At 46.4% G+C, this 14453-nt stretch overlaps 1 protein-coding gene across 5 annotated transcripts in view; it reads left to right on the top strand.

Annotated features, from left to right (window-relative positions):
- The window catches only part of meis2a (Meis homeobox 2a), an 81474-nt gene that overhangs the window by 25552 nt on the left and 41469 nt on the right, over positions 1–14453 (top strand). For 4 of the 5 annotated variants that reach the window (XM_023409569.2, XM_023409571.2, XM_023409572.2 and 1 more), the window contains exon 8: positions 8782–8927. In XM_023409569.2, the coding sequence (XP_023265337.1) occupies positions 8782–8927 (146 nt within the window). The remainder of the gene's footprint in view (positions 1–8781; positions 8928–14453) is intronic. The other variant, XM_023409570.2, reaches the window with a different exon arrangement.

The raw sequence follows: 14453 nt of genomic DNA on the forward strand, positions 1-14453 counted from the left end.
AAAATAACAGGGAAGTGTATCAGCAAGAGGGCAGACAAAGCAAGTATCAACTGAGCAAGATCCACACTCCTCACAGATCTGACTAATTTATGAGGGTAAACTGCGCTGACAGAGAGAGAGAGAGATGCAGGTGGAGGGAGGAAGTTTTCATTGACTCTCCAGAGCAGGCCAAGGCAAAGCCCTGGAGGGATCTCTCTCAGTTTGAACTTTATCAGGGTCTACGCTTAATCAATATACTATCGGAAAAAGAATTAATTACTAAAGCAGAATAAAACAGCTGCATTTTAAACCAAGGATTCATCAATTCTGTAATCTCTTGGTTACAGCTCAGGTGTCAGGAGGCTCATTTCAACTCTATGTAATGAGGAACTGTGGGAGTTTCCCCCAACCCTTTTTCTGTCCTCCTCCTCCACCGTTTCTGTCCCCCCCCCCTCCTCTTCCAACCGACACACATCTCCTATCCTACACCTCCTCCTCCTCATCAAGATATTTTCCTTCCTTTCTTTTTCATCCCATTTCCTACCTTCTCAGGTTGTCATCTACCTACAATATTCTCTCGTTTTTACTCTTGCCCACTTCCGTTGCCCCTCACTCCATCCTTAATAGACCAACTGTACTCCACTCTCTGACTCCCCCCACCCCCCCATGCTGCTACATTCCCTTCCCACCAAATTCCTGTCTTTGCGGGGATGGGACGAAGGGGTATTAAACTTGAAATCTCTGGTGCGAAAGCTGACTGGAACGGGACATTCCCGCTGCTGCAGCCATCAAGCCGGACATTCCTCCGCTCAGTCTGGGACACCGCTGGTGTTGCGAAAGAGGGGGAGGGGCATAAGGGAAGGGGGAGGTCGTGTTGGGCGTAAAAAAAAAAAACCCAAAAAACAACCCATGCATGCTCAAATTGTAAAAACAAATATATTTTTTTAATGTATAAAACCAATGGAGCGTTGCAATCAAAGGGAAAGATTGGTTTGAAGGAAATCAATGTCGTATGGTGAGCACGTTTAGATACTCGTGGACAGACTAGCCACATAGGAAGTATCCCTTGTGCCAAAATAACCTTGGCCGCACTGTTGCCTCGGCCCCTGCCATCCACCCTTCACAGCCCTTGACCCTAGCCCAAAGCCTGTAAACGGACTGTCCTTGACTCCCCATAATGGGGGATTTCAAGGCAGGTTGAGAAGGGGTTATGGGTGATGAATTGGGTTTTTAGTGAGCTCATTAGGAAGCCAAACAGAGTTTAGACTGGCGGAGCGGGGCAACAGTGCAGTAATCAGTTCTGCTCGCTTTGTTCCCTGCCTCCAGGACATTTGTGTGAAAAAAAAAAGAGAGAGAGAGAGAGCGAGGAGAAAAAAAAAAAAAAAAAAAACTTCATGGCATTTGTCTGATGAGAGGACTGCTGAGCAGAGGCTACAATCTGATGGTTGACTTGTTGATTTATAAACCTTTTAATCCATTTACTCTACCAACCCCTCCACCACCACCCCCACCCCTTCAGCTCCTTGTAGAAACCGCCATCTCTGGTAAACTCTTTGATGCCACTGTCCATCAGGTGCGGCAAAGATGTCTGTAATAAATCCAAGGCTTCCTCCTCCCTCAGTATGACAAACAGTGAGTTTGTTTGTTTGGTTTTAAATTGTAATTGAGGGTAGAGAATCACTGCTGATGCTGTTATAATACATTGCCTCAAACAGTGTAAGCTGTTCCGAATCACGAAGCCACGCTCTGTTGTACCTGGCAACCTGCGCGCAGCTGCTCTTTCTGGTGGTTTAGGTGGAAGACTTTGATATACAATAGCTCCTAACGGGGATTATAAAGCCATTTCTTCTCTAGCAGATGGATCCATATGATGCATCTGTACGCTCTCCAACTCTTTGTTTTCTTTTGCTCAGTCTCTTTATTTCTTGCTTTCACTACATTATCATTCCATAGAGCAACGAAGCAATTTTTAGGAAGCAAAATAGTGTGGAAGCAGCTTGTTTTACTAATGATCATGCTTGTTTTAATTCAGCGTAGCCCCACTTGCTTTTGGGAAATACCTATTCTTTAATATTTAATGCAGCATCAAACCTTAGGATTTAGGTGTGCTTCACTGTGCGCACCCAGCCCTGTGCTCTATCTTAACAATGATAAATTATAGAGGGAGTAGTATCAATATATTTAGTTTTAACCACTAAGAATAGCTCCATTGTGCCTTGTTTGGTAAGGGAAGACAGAAGGACACCGTCTAGGTAGACAGAAGAAAGGTTTGGACTTTTACTTTGGCAGGTTTGTAAATTTGTTTATTAAGAAACAAGGGATGAAGCGAGATTACCTGTGAGACCAATTAGCCCCATTCGATTTGGAATCTAAGGGAAGAGCAGCGGCAGTTTCTCCGGCAGGGCTGGAGTGCAGGCAGAGCGGGGCGGAGTTATCACGGAGGCAGAGAGTGTGAAATGTCTGGTGGAGACCCAAAGCCCTTCATTAGCCACCGATCTCTGTCTGCTGAGTGAGGGGCAGTCATGGGCATCACAACTCCCTTTTAGTTCCCCCCAAAAAGAGCTGGGGTGTGGGGGTGGAGGGTAGCTCCCCCCATCCCCTGCAATTTAGCCCTTTGCCATTCATGCAAATTGGGTCCTGACATCTGCAAGAGCCTGCCTCCTTTCTTTTATACATCTTTATTCCATCTCTTTTCTTTGGATCTTTTTTCCTCCTCAAATAAAGCCCCCCTTTGGACAGCAGAGTCCTGCCTCAGCTGACATACCTTCCTTTATACATACATGTGTGTGTAAAAGTAGCACTTTCCTGTGTGTCCATATGCACGTGAAAATGTGCAAAACCGGACGAAAGTATTAGAACAATCAAGATCCCAGGGGGTGCAAACAAATCACTGTGTTAGCCTCAAAGTCCCAATTTATGATATAATAAGATAATTGTTGTCACAGGTGGCAGGTTAAGCGTACCAGTAATTAGCTCAGTCCAAAGCCTTTGATAATGTGCACACTTTGTGCACCCAGTGCTAAATTTTTAAGTTCTTGGCAGATGATAATCTTGTGAAAAGACCAATAGAGTTCTAGGCAGTGACTCTGGAGAAAAGGCAGTAACCAGGCAGCCTGCCCCCCCTTCCTCCCTCTGCTTTCTGGATGAACTACTCTTCTTTGGCTCCAGGGGAGAAGCTGAAAGGGGAGGGTGGCTTTGCTCCAGCCCATATTTTAGGTTAAAAGGTAAAATAGCCTAACTGGCTGTTAAAAACAAGTTTTACCTCCAATCCTACACCCTCACCCCTCCCCTCTCTTTGTCTCTGCTCCCTCCACTTCAACCTCGCCCTCTATGGTAGGGATGTGCACAGTGGGGTCAGCACTGTGCCTGTGAGAGGAGAGAGGCCTTGTATCAGTGGAGAGGCGATAGTTATCTCCAGCATTCCAGGGATGACAGAGAGATATCTGCCTGATGGCAGGGTTAGGGGGCTTAGAGAAGGGGCGGAGAAGGGAGAGAGGAGGAGAGGTATAGGAGTTGTTGAGCAACTACCCCCCCCCCCACCTCCCTCCTTCCTTCCCTCCCTGCCTTTCTTACTGCCTGACTGCCTCGCTTCCCCACACGTAGAAAAAACCCATCTAATTAGAAGCTCTTATTCCACTTCATTTAAGGGAACACTTAATGATGTGTTTTTGGGGGGAGACAACTACACATTACTTCTCATGCAAAAGGAACCACTCAGTCGTAGCACCCAGGATGCAGATACAGCTGTGTTTGAGATGGAGGTTTGTCCTCATTTCTCTGGGGTGTCATGGCTATTGGAAGAAGAGAGGCAAAAGTGGTAGTCTTTTTCTCCGTCACCTTTAGCCAGTGTCCTGGTGGTAAGAGGGGGGCGGTAAAGGGGAAGGCGGGTAGTGACATCTGAGTTTGGCAGGGAGACTTGCTGAAGGAGAGAGTTTGTTGTAATTGCTCTGACAGGTTTTAGGGCTGTTAATGACTCCGGCCTGAGCGCTACCAATTTGTCAGCATGCTTGCTGTTTACTAAGCTGTTGTTTTATGGTCGAGTGCAAGGGGCTGCTGCTTGTTTAAGCACAGATCAGGAAATAATCAGCGTAAAACACTGGCTGCAGTGGTGCACACTAAAACAGTTCCGTTTAGGGCCCTCATCTACTGTATGGATCTGAATGAGCGCAGTAAACCATATGGTGTGCGGTCACACAAAGACACACAAAACACACTGATGGGTTACTTAATGTTAGAAATTGGACGCTGGAGTGTGTGTTTTATCATTAAAGGGATTATGTTCTACTCGTTAACGCTCATCTGTGTTGTATGTTATGTGAGTACGAAGCATATTGCTAGCATGTGGTTATAGCCAGAAGACCTGTAATCCCCAGTCGGCACAGAGCAACAGAGGGCCGGCCATTCCACTAGTGTGAATAGAGCCTCGACGTGTTTGTGTTATGTGTGTATGTGAGAGAGACTGTGTGTGCGTCAAGAGCATGTGCTCCCGGAGCCAGCAAAGACCCCTTCGTAAATCCAGAGTAAATAAAAGGGGTAACCAGACGGACAAAAGAGGAGCCCCCACTGCTTCTCTCATTCGCTGCCATTTGGGGGGACTGAATGTGCTAAACGCCGCTTATGTTGGCTGAAAAGTTGAGGAGAAAAAGAGGGAAAAGGGAGGCTCTAAATCCCCCTCTTCTTTTCTCTTCATTCTCTGCGGCCAAGCCTGCAGGGCTAGAGGTGGTGTAATAGGAGGGTGTCGGAGGGAGGGTTGGAGGGCCTGGTCACTATGGTGTGCTAAGGTAGAGGAGGCCCGAGAGAGCTCCTGCTATAGCAAACTTCTCAGCTTCTGTTCTCCATCTACTCTTCCCAGTTGTCCTCATGAGTTTCTCTCTTCTCCTGATTTGGGGCGAGCTTGGGTGAACAATCTCAGTAGTTTGGGTTGACAGGGGGGCGTGGGGGGTCTGTTGTAATTAGTCACTTTAACCACAGCTTCCATAAGCCACTGCCTCTACACTCCTGCTTCATTACCCTGAAACAAACGCCGGGGCCTCCCAGTTCAAAATCACTGCACGGCCTTTAGAATAATACACACACAACATCTAAAGCTTGTCTTGAGGCTCTTCAGTAGGTGTATTAATAGTATAGGGACCAATAGGTCTGGAGTGTTATTTGATAACTAACCAAGACTGGGTTTGAATGTGTATTCCAGCTATTGACAAGTCATTATTCATGCATGCATGGGGTATATCGGAATGATAGAGCAGCAGAGGGAGCGCATTCTTGGTGTACTGATAGAGCTGCAGTGTGTGTTACTCACGGTTATATCCATAATGCTTCCAGGGCTGACTAGACCTTAGTGGCTCCCTCCGGGTCAGCGTGCCTCCTAGACATAAAGCATGATCTCTCGAGTCATTAGGACTCCCCTGAAGTCCCCCTTACTCTCAGCAGAGACTGTAGGACACTTTGTGCTAAACCAATTTTTTTTTTTGTGCAAGAAAACCTGAAGCAACCCTGAATGTGCCAACATTAGATAAGCAGAGTTGCAGTGTGTTTACAGTCCTTTCCCAACCCGTTAATGAGCTCAGCCCTGAGACCAATTTACTCACAGGGAGATATATCTGAATGCATTTTTAATAACCACCCACTGGTGATGAGAGAGGGAGAATGTATGTGAGTGTAATGCGCTCTTGGACTTGTGCTTGTTTGTTTGCTAGCGCGCTCATTCGCTCCCTCACCCTCATTGCGTCCGGTCATTGTCTTCCATCTTGCCTGATTACATCTTCTCGGTTTCTGTGGATATGAAAATGTGCACAAACTTTCATTGCAAGCACTTTAAGTCAAGATATTGATAGAGTGGGTAGGGGGGGGTAGGAGAGAGGAAGAAAGTGAGGGAAGACAGAAAGAGAGTGGGGAGAGTGGAGAGAGAGGGAGGCTGTCTTTTTTTTCCGTCTCCAAGGGCGCTGCTTTTCCAAAAGTGCCTGGGGCTACACTCCAGCACCTCGGCTCCCCTAGGCCTTTCGGCTGCCTCCTAATAGCCAACCCCCATCTGTGTCACATGGCCAGATGATGGGACGCTTCCCCCTGCTCTGCCCTGCACTTTTTTTTTTTCCTTTCCCCATTTTTTTCAGAGTGCACATCCACACAGGTTAGAATGGCAGAGTTGCCAGGGAACAGTCAGAAGCCATTAGCGTTTGGGACAATTTGCCCTGCAGCGTTCCTTCTCTCGCTCATAAGAAAGGAGTGGGGGTGGATGCAAAGCACCAGCTCTCCTTTAGATGTAATGAGGTTGTGCAAGTTGGGTTTTCTTTATTCTTTTTCTACTCCGTCCTTTCTTCCTCCTGCTTCTTTTTGTTCCTCTTCTTTCTTTCTTTGTTTCTGTCTTTCTTTTTCAACTTCTGTCCACACTTGATTTTCATTCATTCTCTATTTAGATAACACATATTTCTCCATGTGTATAGTAAGTCAAAAACAACTATTAATACTGTGCTCAGCATGAAGGCTTGAATGCCACATGTCTGATCTGTGCACACATGACAGTATCCATGTACATGTGAGAGAAAGACAGAGGGAGAGAGGAGCTGAAAGCCTTGGAGTCTGGTTTCACCCTCGCGGGCTAGGGCAGGAGGCAGCGAGCATGCTGGGTAATGAAGTGACAGGTCAGTCTGTAAATACGCACGGGTCGCTCTGGCCCTGGCCAGGGGGGAGGCTATCGCATTGCAGTGAAAATGGAAACGTCAATAAAATTAATCTGCCAGCCTTTTGGCCACTGTGTGGTTCCATTGGATGAGCCTGACTGCTCACAGCAGGAGAGGGATTTGGAGAGTAGCTCGAAAATCAACACAAAACCTAGCGGCACACAAACAAACAACCAAACTGTGTATCAACATTATTCAGTGAGGCTCAAAAGCAGCGGAACAAGGGGAGGGTGGTTAAGATTCACAGCTCACTAGTTGTGTTGTTACTGAAGTTTGGAAGCAAACTGGGGGAGTTCGACATTGACTTCCGTCTGGGTCGCATTTCTCAGGAAGCCCCCTCACAGTCAGGGAAGGCTACGGCCAGACCAAAGTTTATTGTTTTAGGCTTTCCTGAACAAGGATTCGTACTTAGCCTGGGATTTACGGCATTTGCCACTAATGAATGCCCATTCTACAATTACAACACCCCCTAGTTTGTGTCCCCATTCCCATATGTCCTTCAGAAGGGCTGTTGCTTCTTTAACTTCACACAGGGAGCGCAAAGTCGGCACTTCTCTGTTTTCCTCTTTCGTGTGGCTCCGCACTAATGATGTGGAAGGAAAACACTGTGCACAGACAGAAAAGAAAGACAGAGGGAGAGGAAAAAAGAGAGGGACAAACAAGGGGGAGGAAAAAGAAAAAGAAAGTGGGTAAAGTAGTTCCAAGTGAGGGCCCCTGCTGTCCTTGTATTCTTCATTTATTTTGCATTTGATTACGCCACCAGTCGGATCCTTTTTCTTTCCCCTTTTTTAATGTTATTAGTTCAAATATTTATGCAAGATTAAGGCTTGTATAGGTGGTTGTGATTGATGCCTCCCCAAAAACAGGAGGACATGCGAGTCTGAATTTTGAGAACGTCAGGGTCCTTCTCTGCCTTAGTGGAGGAGTTTTTCAGATACATAATTTAGATGCCCTCAAGGAAGGCTTTCAAGGCATTTGTGCCCGGGGGCAAGAAAAAATAACTATGACTGTTAAAAGTAAATCATTTTTGCTAATGCACAATTAATGCCGGGGAAGAAGAAAAAGGCAAGGGACAAAGATGGAAACTTCGATTTAAAGGAGAAATCGTGCCGGGGTATATATGCATGTTTTCCTCTTGAAATCAAACACTGACGGACATTAATGCAGACGAAGCCGCCGCTGGCCTGTCATGCTAATCTTGTGGCGGAATGGGGAGGGGTTGCTGCAAGGGAAGGGAGTCGGAGAGGAGGACTAAGAGAGTCAGGGTTTGGGATGGAGCGGGGGGGGGGGGGGGGGGGGGGGGGTGGTAGGGGGAGAAGCAGACGAGTCCATTATGTGCATTGAAGTGCAACAATGAACCACCCCAAATCACATCCCTACTTTAATACTCGTGCGTCTCAACTGTATGCCACGAATTATCAGCTCCTTTGAGTTTTGTTTGTATGCGAGTGTGTGTGTGTGTGTGTCTGTGCACGCAATGTGAATTCATGACAGTGTATTACTGTACATGTCTGCATAACTCCTTGCTGTCCCCTTCGGCTCTCTTCAAAAGATGAAAAAAAAAAAATGCTCTACATTATGTCAAGCATGCAAATTTAATTGAATTAATGACATGAGTCCGAGCCTCTACTGTACTTGAAGCCTCCTTGTCCTTTCTTTTGCTCTCTCCTCCTCCTCCTCCTCCTCCTACTGTAGAACTGGAATGAGGAACTTAGTGTTTCAGTGTCCAACCATAACATTGGAGTCATTAACCCCTATTCCCCTCTCCAGTGCTCTGGGGTATAGAACGACTCTGCTAGGCCTCTGAGCAAAACCCCTCACTCTCTGTACAGGCCTTCATCTAAGGCCATTTAAATCCCCCTACCTCCATATCTTCACCACATAACACTGGCTTCGCTGCGGCAATTCTCTCAGCCTCAGTGCAGTGCTTTTGAATTCCTTCGTAGGTATCCGTGGTATTTGTCCGTTTATCCATCTTTCATAAGCCTTAAACTCAGCTTTGACCGTCTGTGCTTGTGTTTCAGCTTTGAGAGTTTTTAGATCTGGATTTTTCTTTTTGTATTGTATTCTGAGTCAGTGATGTGGTCTGGGATGTTATTTAACCCTGGGTTTGGTTTCCGTCCAGGAGATGGCTTAGACAACAGCGTTGCATCGCCTGGCACAGGGGATGACGATGATCCAGACAAGGATAAGAAGAGGCAGAAAAAGCGTGGCATTTTCCCTAAGGTGGCCACTAACATCATGAGGGCGTGGCTGTTCCAGCATCTCACGGTAAGCACATTTGTTACTTTTTCTTTTTTTTTTTTGGAGATAGACGTGTATATAAACAACCCAGGTAGAAACAAAACACAGACACAGACACGCACAGACTCAAAAAAAACAAAAAACATGCAAAGGCACACAGACACAGACACACACACACACACACACACACAGACACACACACAGCTGTCACACCGTCGTTACTGAGCGAGGGAGTGAGTGACGGCAGCGTTGTGATGCTCACCTGTCTGCCACCTGTCAGAGGGACACAGTGACCAGGTCAATCTAATCAGTTTGGACTGTTTACTCTGCTCAGCGCAGTAAGAGGGAGCTGGCCCAACAATCCATGACATTTACTCCAATATGAGATGTGCTGTTTGCTTGGCTTGAAGATTTTCTGGGGCAGATTAAGACAGATTAACAGTGGTAGTTACCGGAGAATGACTGTGTGTGTAAAGACGTGTTAAGACTTAGACTGAGTACGCTGATTTCGTACACTTCTATACCTGATCACTTGAATTTTTTTATTTTATTTTGTTTTTTTACAGTAATGCTTTTGAAGATCTATAGATGGTTATGGGCACACAACTGTAAACATACAGATACGGCATACCTTGAAACTTGCAGTGTTTTCATTGGAATGAGTGAAACTGTAATCTACTCAGGTCTAATCCTGTTGATTTGGTGACACACTATAGTTTATATTTGAGACGGAGATGGTGACTGCTCATGTATTTCTGCTGCATAGGTGAAAGGAAATGGTTCGTTTGCCAAAAAGTTCAGTCAGACCACAGTGATGCTACACGGCTCAGATTAAATACTCAGATGCCGCAGTAATTCAAATTTACCTGGCAAAATAATGAAATCCTCGCTGCTCAGCTGTTTTCTGTCTGTCTGTTTGTGTCAAGTATTAGGGGATGGACCACATGCCCCCCCCCCCCCCCCCCCCCCCCCCCCCCCCCCCCACCTTCCCCTAATGTCAGGACATTATCAGAACATCAGGCTGTATTGATTTTGCAATGCAGGTCAGATTTCAGGAGGAGGTGGCCACGCCAGGACACATAAGCTGCTCTCTGAGCACGTGGCTCCCTGTCCCAGAGATGGAGGGACAATGTGGGGGGAAGGGAGAAGTAAAAGAAGAGAGAGAGTAGAGGTGACTTAGTTTAGAGCTTCAGCCTTACGGATCATCCGCACATTTTAAGAGGGTCAGGTGCCCCCTGTGCACCCTGTACCCCCTCCCCACCCCACACCCAACTAACAGTGCCCACTCCCTGCCCAAAGCCCCTGTACCCTGATTATCTAACCAAAAGCCCAAGTAATGAGTGGCCAGCAAATACGGCCTAATTGAAAGGGCTGTAAATCCATTACATATTGGTCAGGGATAATCAGGAGTGCTTTAATCACTTTTATCTATTCAGGAGCAGTGAAGCTGCAACAGCAAAGCCCCGAGCCTCGCAGGCCTTAGCGGCTCCACCACGCCAGTCTGCATGCTTATTATTCTCATCATTATCAAAATGACTTCACAGCTGTTCACAGCTCCATTGCTCCCTGACTGGAGACCTCTCACCAAAACGTACACACCAAGCTTCATTCTGAGGCTGAGGGCGGGAGGAAGGCAGAACTTTTTTTTTTTTATTATTATTATTATTATTTGAGAGCAATTCTTTTTTCTTTCTTTCTTTTTTTTTTTTTTGCTTCAGGTCTTTTTCCTCCCCTGAGCTGGGAGTAGAATACTTTGTGTATGAAGGGGACAAACAAAAAAGGCTAAATGTTTTATTTAAGCAGAACATACTGTATGTTCATATTCACATGCACATAAACACACCTTATGTGAGTTTAGACTAGAAATTTTCTCATGATTTGGCATCTTTCCTGGTGAAAGCCACACACTGCTTCAGCACCCCCGCCGACCCCCACCCTCCACCACTCTGCAAAAGCTGCAGAGAGAAAGACAGAGTGACGCATACAGAGCGTTTGGAAGAGTTGCCAACAATTTTCTTTAGAATTGTTTTAAAATTGAATTGAAAGAGTGGAAAAGAAAGGAGGAGGGGAAGCCCGCTGATGGGCACAGGCGCATTTTTCAGGGAGCTGGTTAATTCAGAGAGAGAGGAGCTTTCAAGGCCCTCTTTTTCTCCGACCCTCTCCTTTATCACATCCCCTGCTTGTAGATGTTCTCTCCAATCTTTATTTGTTTCTTTTGTGTATAGCCCTGGCCAGTCTTGTACTAATAATAATCCCTCCCTTTTAACCTGCCTTCATTTCTCTACTGAGGAAGAGGACTAATTGAATTATCCCCCTTCTCTTCTCACCATCCAATTCTCCCACCCATAAACTCTCTCACTCTCTCTCTGTCGCCATCTCTCTCACAACCACACACACACACACACACACACACACACAAACACACACACACGCCCATTAGCCATTCTCCTTTCTTTTAATTTGTTAAGCAAATGTATTTGCCATTGCTGGATGCGTTTGTGCAAGGGGGAATTCTTGGGGACTTTGGCCCCTGAATGGCCTATAGCGGCATTCTGCCATTCACGCATTCATTAACTGAGAGGTGAGGAGTGAAAGGAGCGGCCTTGTATTTTCTCAAACCGCGGGGCCAGCATGGAGCTCCTCTTCCATGAGCCGCAGGGGTCTCTCTACATATGTTCTCAACATCCAGCCTTTGTCACATCCTCTGAAAAGCTCAAAAGGATAGGACCCCCCTTCAGACACAGAAAAACAACACAGGCCAATAGTAACAACTGTTGGCTTTTGGATTCAGTATAACAAAATTGCCCTCTCCCCTCCCACCCTCCCTCGCCTTACTCTGACCTCACACTCTCTTGACAGAGATCACAGGGATGGTTTTCTTCGGGACCATCACATATAGAAAATAATTTCACTTCGTATTTACCATAAACTCTACAGTCCACCTGAGGGCGAGATACGGTTTTCGGTGCCATGAACATCTCACAAAAAATATGCAAAGACTCCGCTGTTACGCTGTGGAGAAGTTGCGATAACCCTGACCTCTTTTATGTTGAGGCCATATGCACATGCGCTAGAGAGCATGTGATCTGGCAGCTTTAAATGCCCCATATGTAATTGGCAAACGGCTGGGCAGATCAGCTGGTGTTAGCTGGCAGAAGAGGGTCAAACTGTCTCTCCGCTCCCTCCTTCTATCCTCCCACCCACTCCTTCTCTTTCTCTAATACCCCCGCCCCTCCCTCTCCATGAGTTTCTGGATGTCTTCCAGCCACATTAGTGGAAGGGAAATCCCAGAGTGTTGGTATAAGCTTTTCAATACTACAGGGAGATTATGTTATCAGAAAGGTAAACTTCACTGTTAGGGGTAAAATGTTCTCCTGCACTTCAAAAGCATGGACTACAGAATTCAGGAGAGGGAGTCGGAGTTGGAGAGGTAGACAGAGGTGAGGTAAGAAAGCATAAAAGAAAGGATGAGAGAGGAGGGGGGGGGGTTGCAGAGTAATACAGAGGCAGCGATGGGAGTTTTTTCTTATTGTTGCAAAAGGTGATGCCCTTTTGTTTGGCAAAAGCAAACTCTAAAATCTGCAATTAGCCCCTTGGCGCCCCTGGCCTTCCTTCCCTCTCACCCCCTGCTAGCCCCCTGCTAGCCCTTGCTCACCCCTGTAAAGACAAGGGTCGGCCTCGCAATGAAAACAGGAAGCACTCAGATACAAAGATACCACTCTGGGCTCTGGCCTTGTCTTTTGACTAGTGTAAACCCTCAAACACCTATGAAAATAAATAGGGGACCTCAGGAGCAAACCGCGCCAGTTGAGGAGTTTGCACACGTGTGTTATGTGTGAGCCAAAAAGGAGGGAGGGAGGGAGGGATCGAGTGAGAGAGGGAGAGTGGTCAGTCAGATGAGTAAGTAGGTAGCCCTCTCAAGCATCAAGCGTCTCAGGTTTTGTTCTGGGCCACCCTTCGGCTTGGGTGTTTGGGGAAATGCTGTTAAGCTGCTAAGCCAGGTGTATTGGTCCCCTGGGCTCCTTGAAAGGGAAGTGATATATCCCTCAGTCATTTGGAAAGTCCTTGGACTGTGAGCAGTTGAAATGTGTGTTCAGATGAGAAATGTTTCCGTATAATTGATGGTATTCAAATATAGTTATTAATACAATACGTCCTTCTCAGTGTAACACCAATGTACTGACTCATAAACAGCTTTTTGACTGAACTGATAATAGGAAAATTATCATGCTCTGTTCATGTGTTCTTACACTCATAGCCGAGCTCAAAAGACACCATGACGGCAACATGGACCCTGTTGGTACAAGCGTTAACCAGAGTGAGGGCACATCACACTTTGTGCAGAGATGAGTGCATTGTGCTGCAAACATCATTAGATACACTAGTGACGGTGGCTACCCCCGCCGCCGCCACCTCCACCTCCACTCCCAATCCAAGCCTAACATAGCATTAGTCTCCATGGCAACAGGGTGTCATCGTCAGGTCGAGCCCTCCTATGGGAGCTGCTTTCTCGGCCGCCCTTTATAGACGCACATAAAAGAGCCAGCTAGGGTCATTCACAAGACATGGGCGCAAGCAAGGCCGAACCCAAACGGATGTTTGTCCCGTACGATAAACAAGTGTCCAAGTCCGTCCCTCGAAAAGAGAGGGCATGTTGTTTGTGTAGACTAAACAGTCAGCCCTGTAGTATCCCCAGTTTTGTTTAAGCTCCTCTAGTCCTTCTAATCCTTGTGTGTTGTTCCAGTACAAGCAGCATTTAACTGGTGGAGACACACATCTGCAAACAGTTTGAAATACCAAGCCCTTCCTCCTTTTACATTGAACTGCTGAGAGCTGTTTATTCCATATTCCAGTTTACATGGCACAACACTTTAAAAAACTGTATTCATGCTTAGTTCACTCACTTGTCATGTAGTGTAAGTAACTACGTTGTTGATTCGTTTGGATTTTACATGTATTTGTGTTTGGTAAATAGGGCTGCATATAACAAACAAAAAAGAAGAAACTCTTTTAAAAGTCAGAAATGTTGTAAAAAAGTTACTTTAGTCAGTGTTTCAGTCATGCACATTCAAAATCTGTTTGCTTTCCACCTCCTTAGGTTGTTGTGTGAGTTTGGATGAAGAGACGGTGGAGACAAAGGAGAAGCTGGGAGGGGGGGTTTAGGGGCAAGAGCAAGGGTGAGGAGGGGGTAAAGAGGGGGCTCCTAAGGGTCACAGAGGTGGAAGCCTGGAGGAGGCCCACACACTAATCTGTCATGTGCTCGTTTGCCTCGGAGCCCAAAAGTCAGCTCTCCAGTCACCCGTAGCAACCCAGGCGACAGTTTGGTTCACAGCCACTGCCCAAATGTGTGACTATCAGTGGGAGACGCAGGAGAAAGAGTCATCACATTACTTTTGTGACAATACCCACTGCTTTGTGTGTGTGTGTGTGTGTGTGTTTGCGAAACAGACGTTAGAGACAATATGACAGGGTAGTTTGGTGATGTTAAGCACAGGAGTCATTGAAAGTCACTGATAATGACTGTGGAGGAGATCTTTGGTTGGGGGGGCAGTT

This window comes from Seriola lalandi, unplaced genomic scaffold, assembly GCF_002814215.2.
Source record: "Seriola lalandi dorsalis isolate HSWRI2012SDOR001 ecotype SW California unplaced genomic scaffold, Sedor1 jcf7180002054398, whole genome shotgun sequence".
NCBI classification, from domain to species: Eukaryota; Metazoa; Chordata; class Actinopteri; order Carangiformes; family Carangidae; genus Seriola; species Seriola lalandi.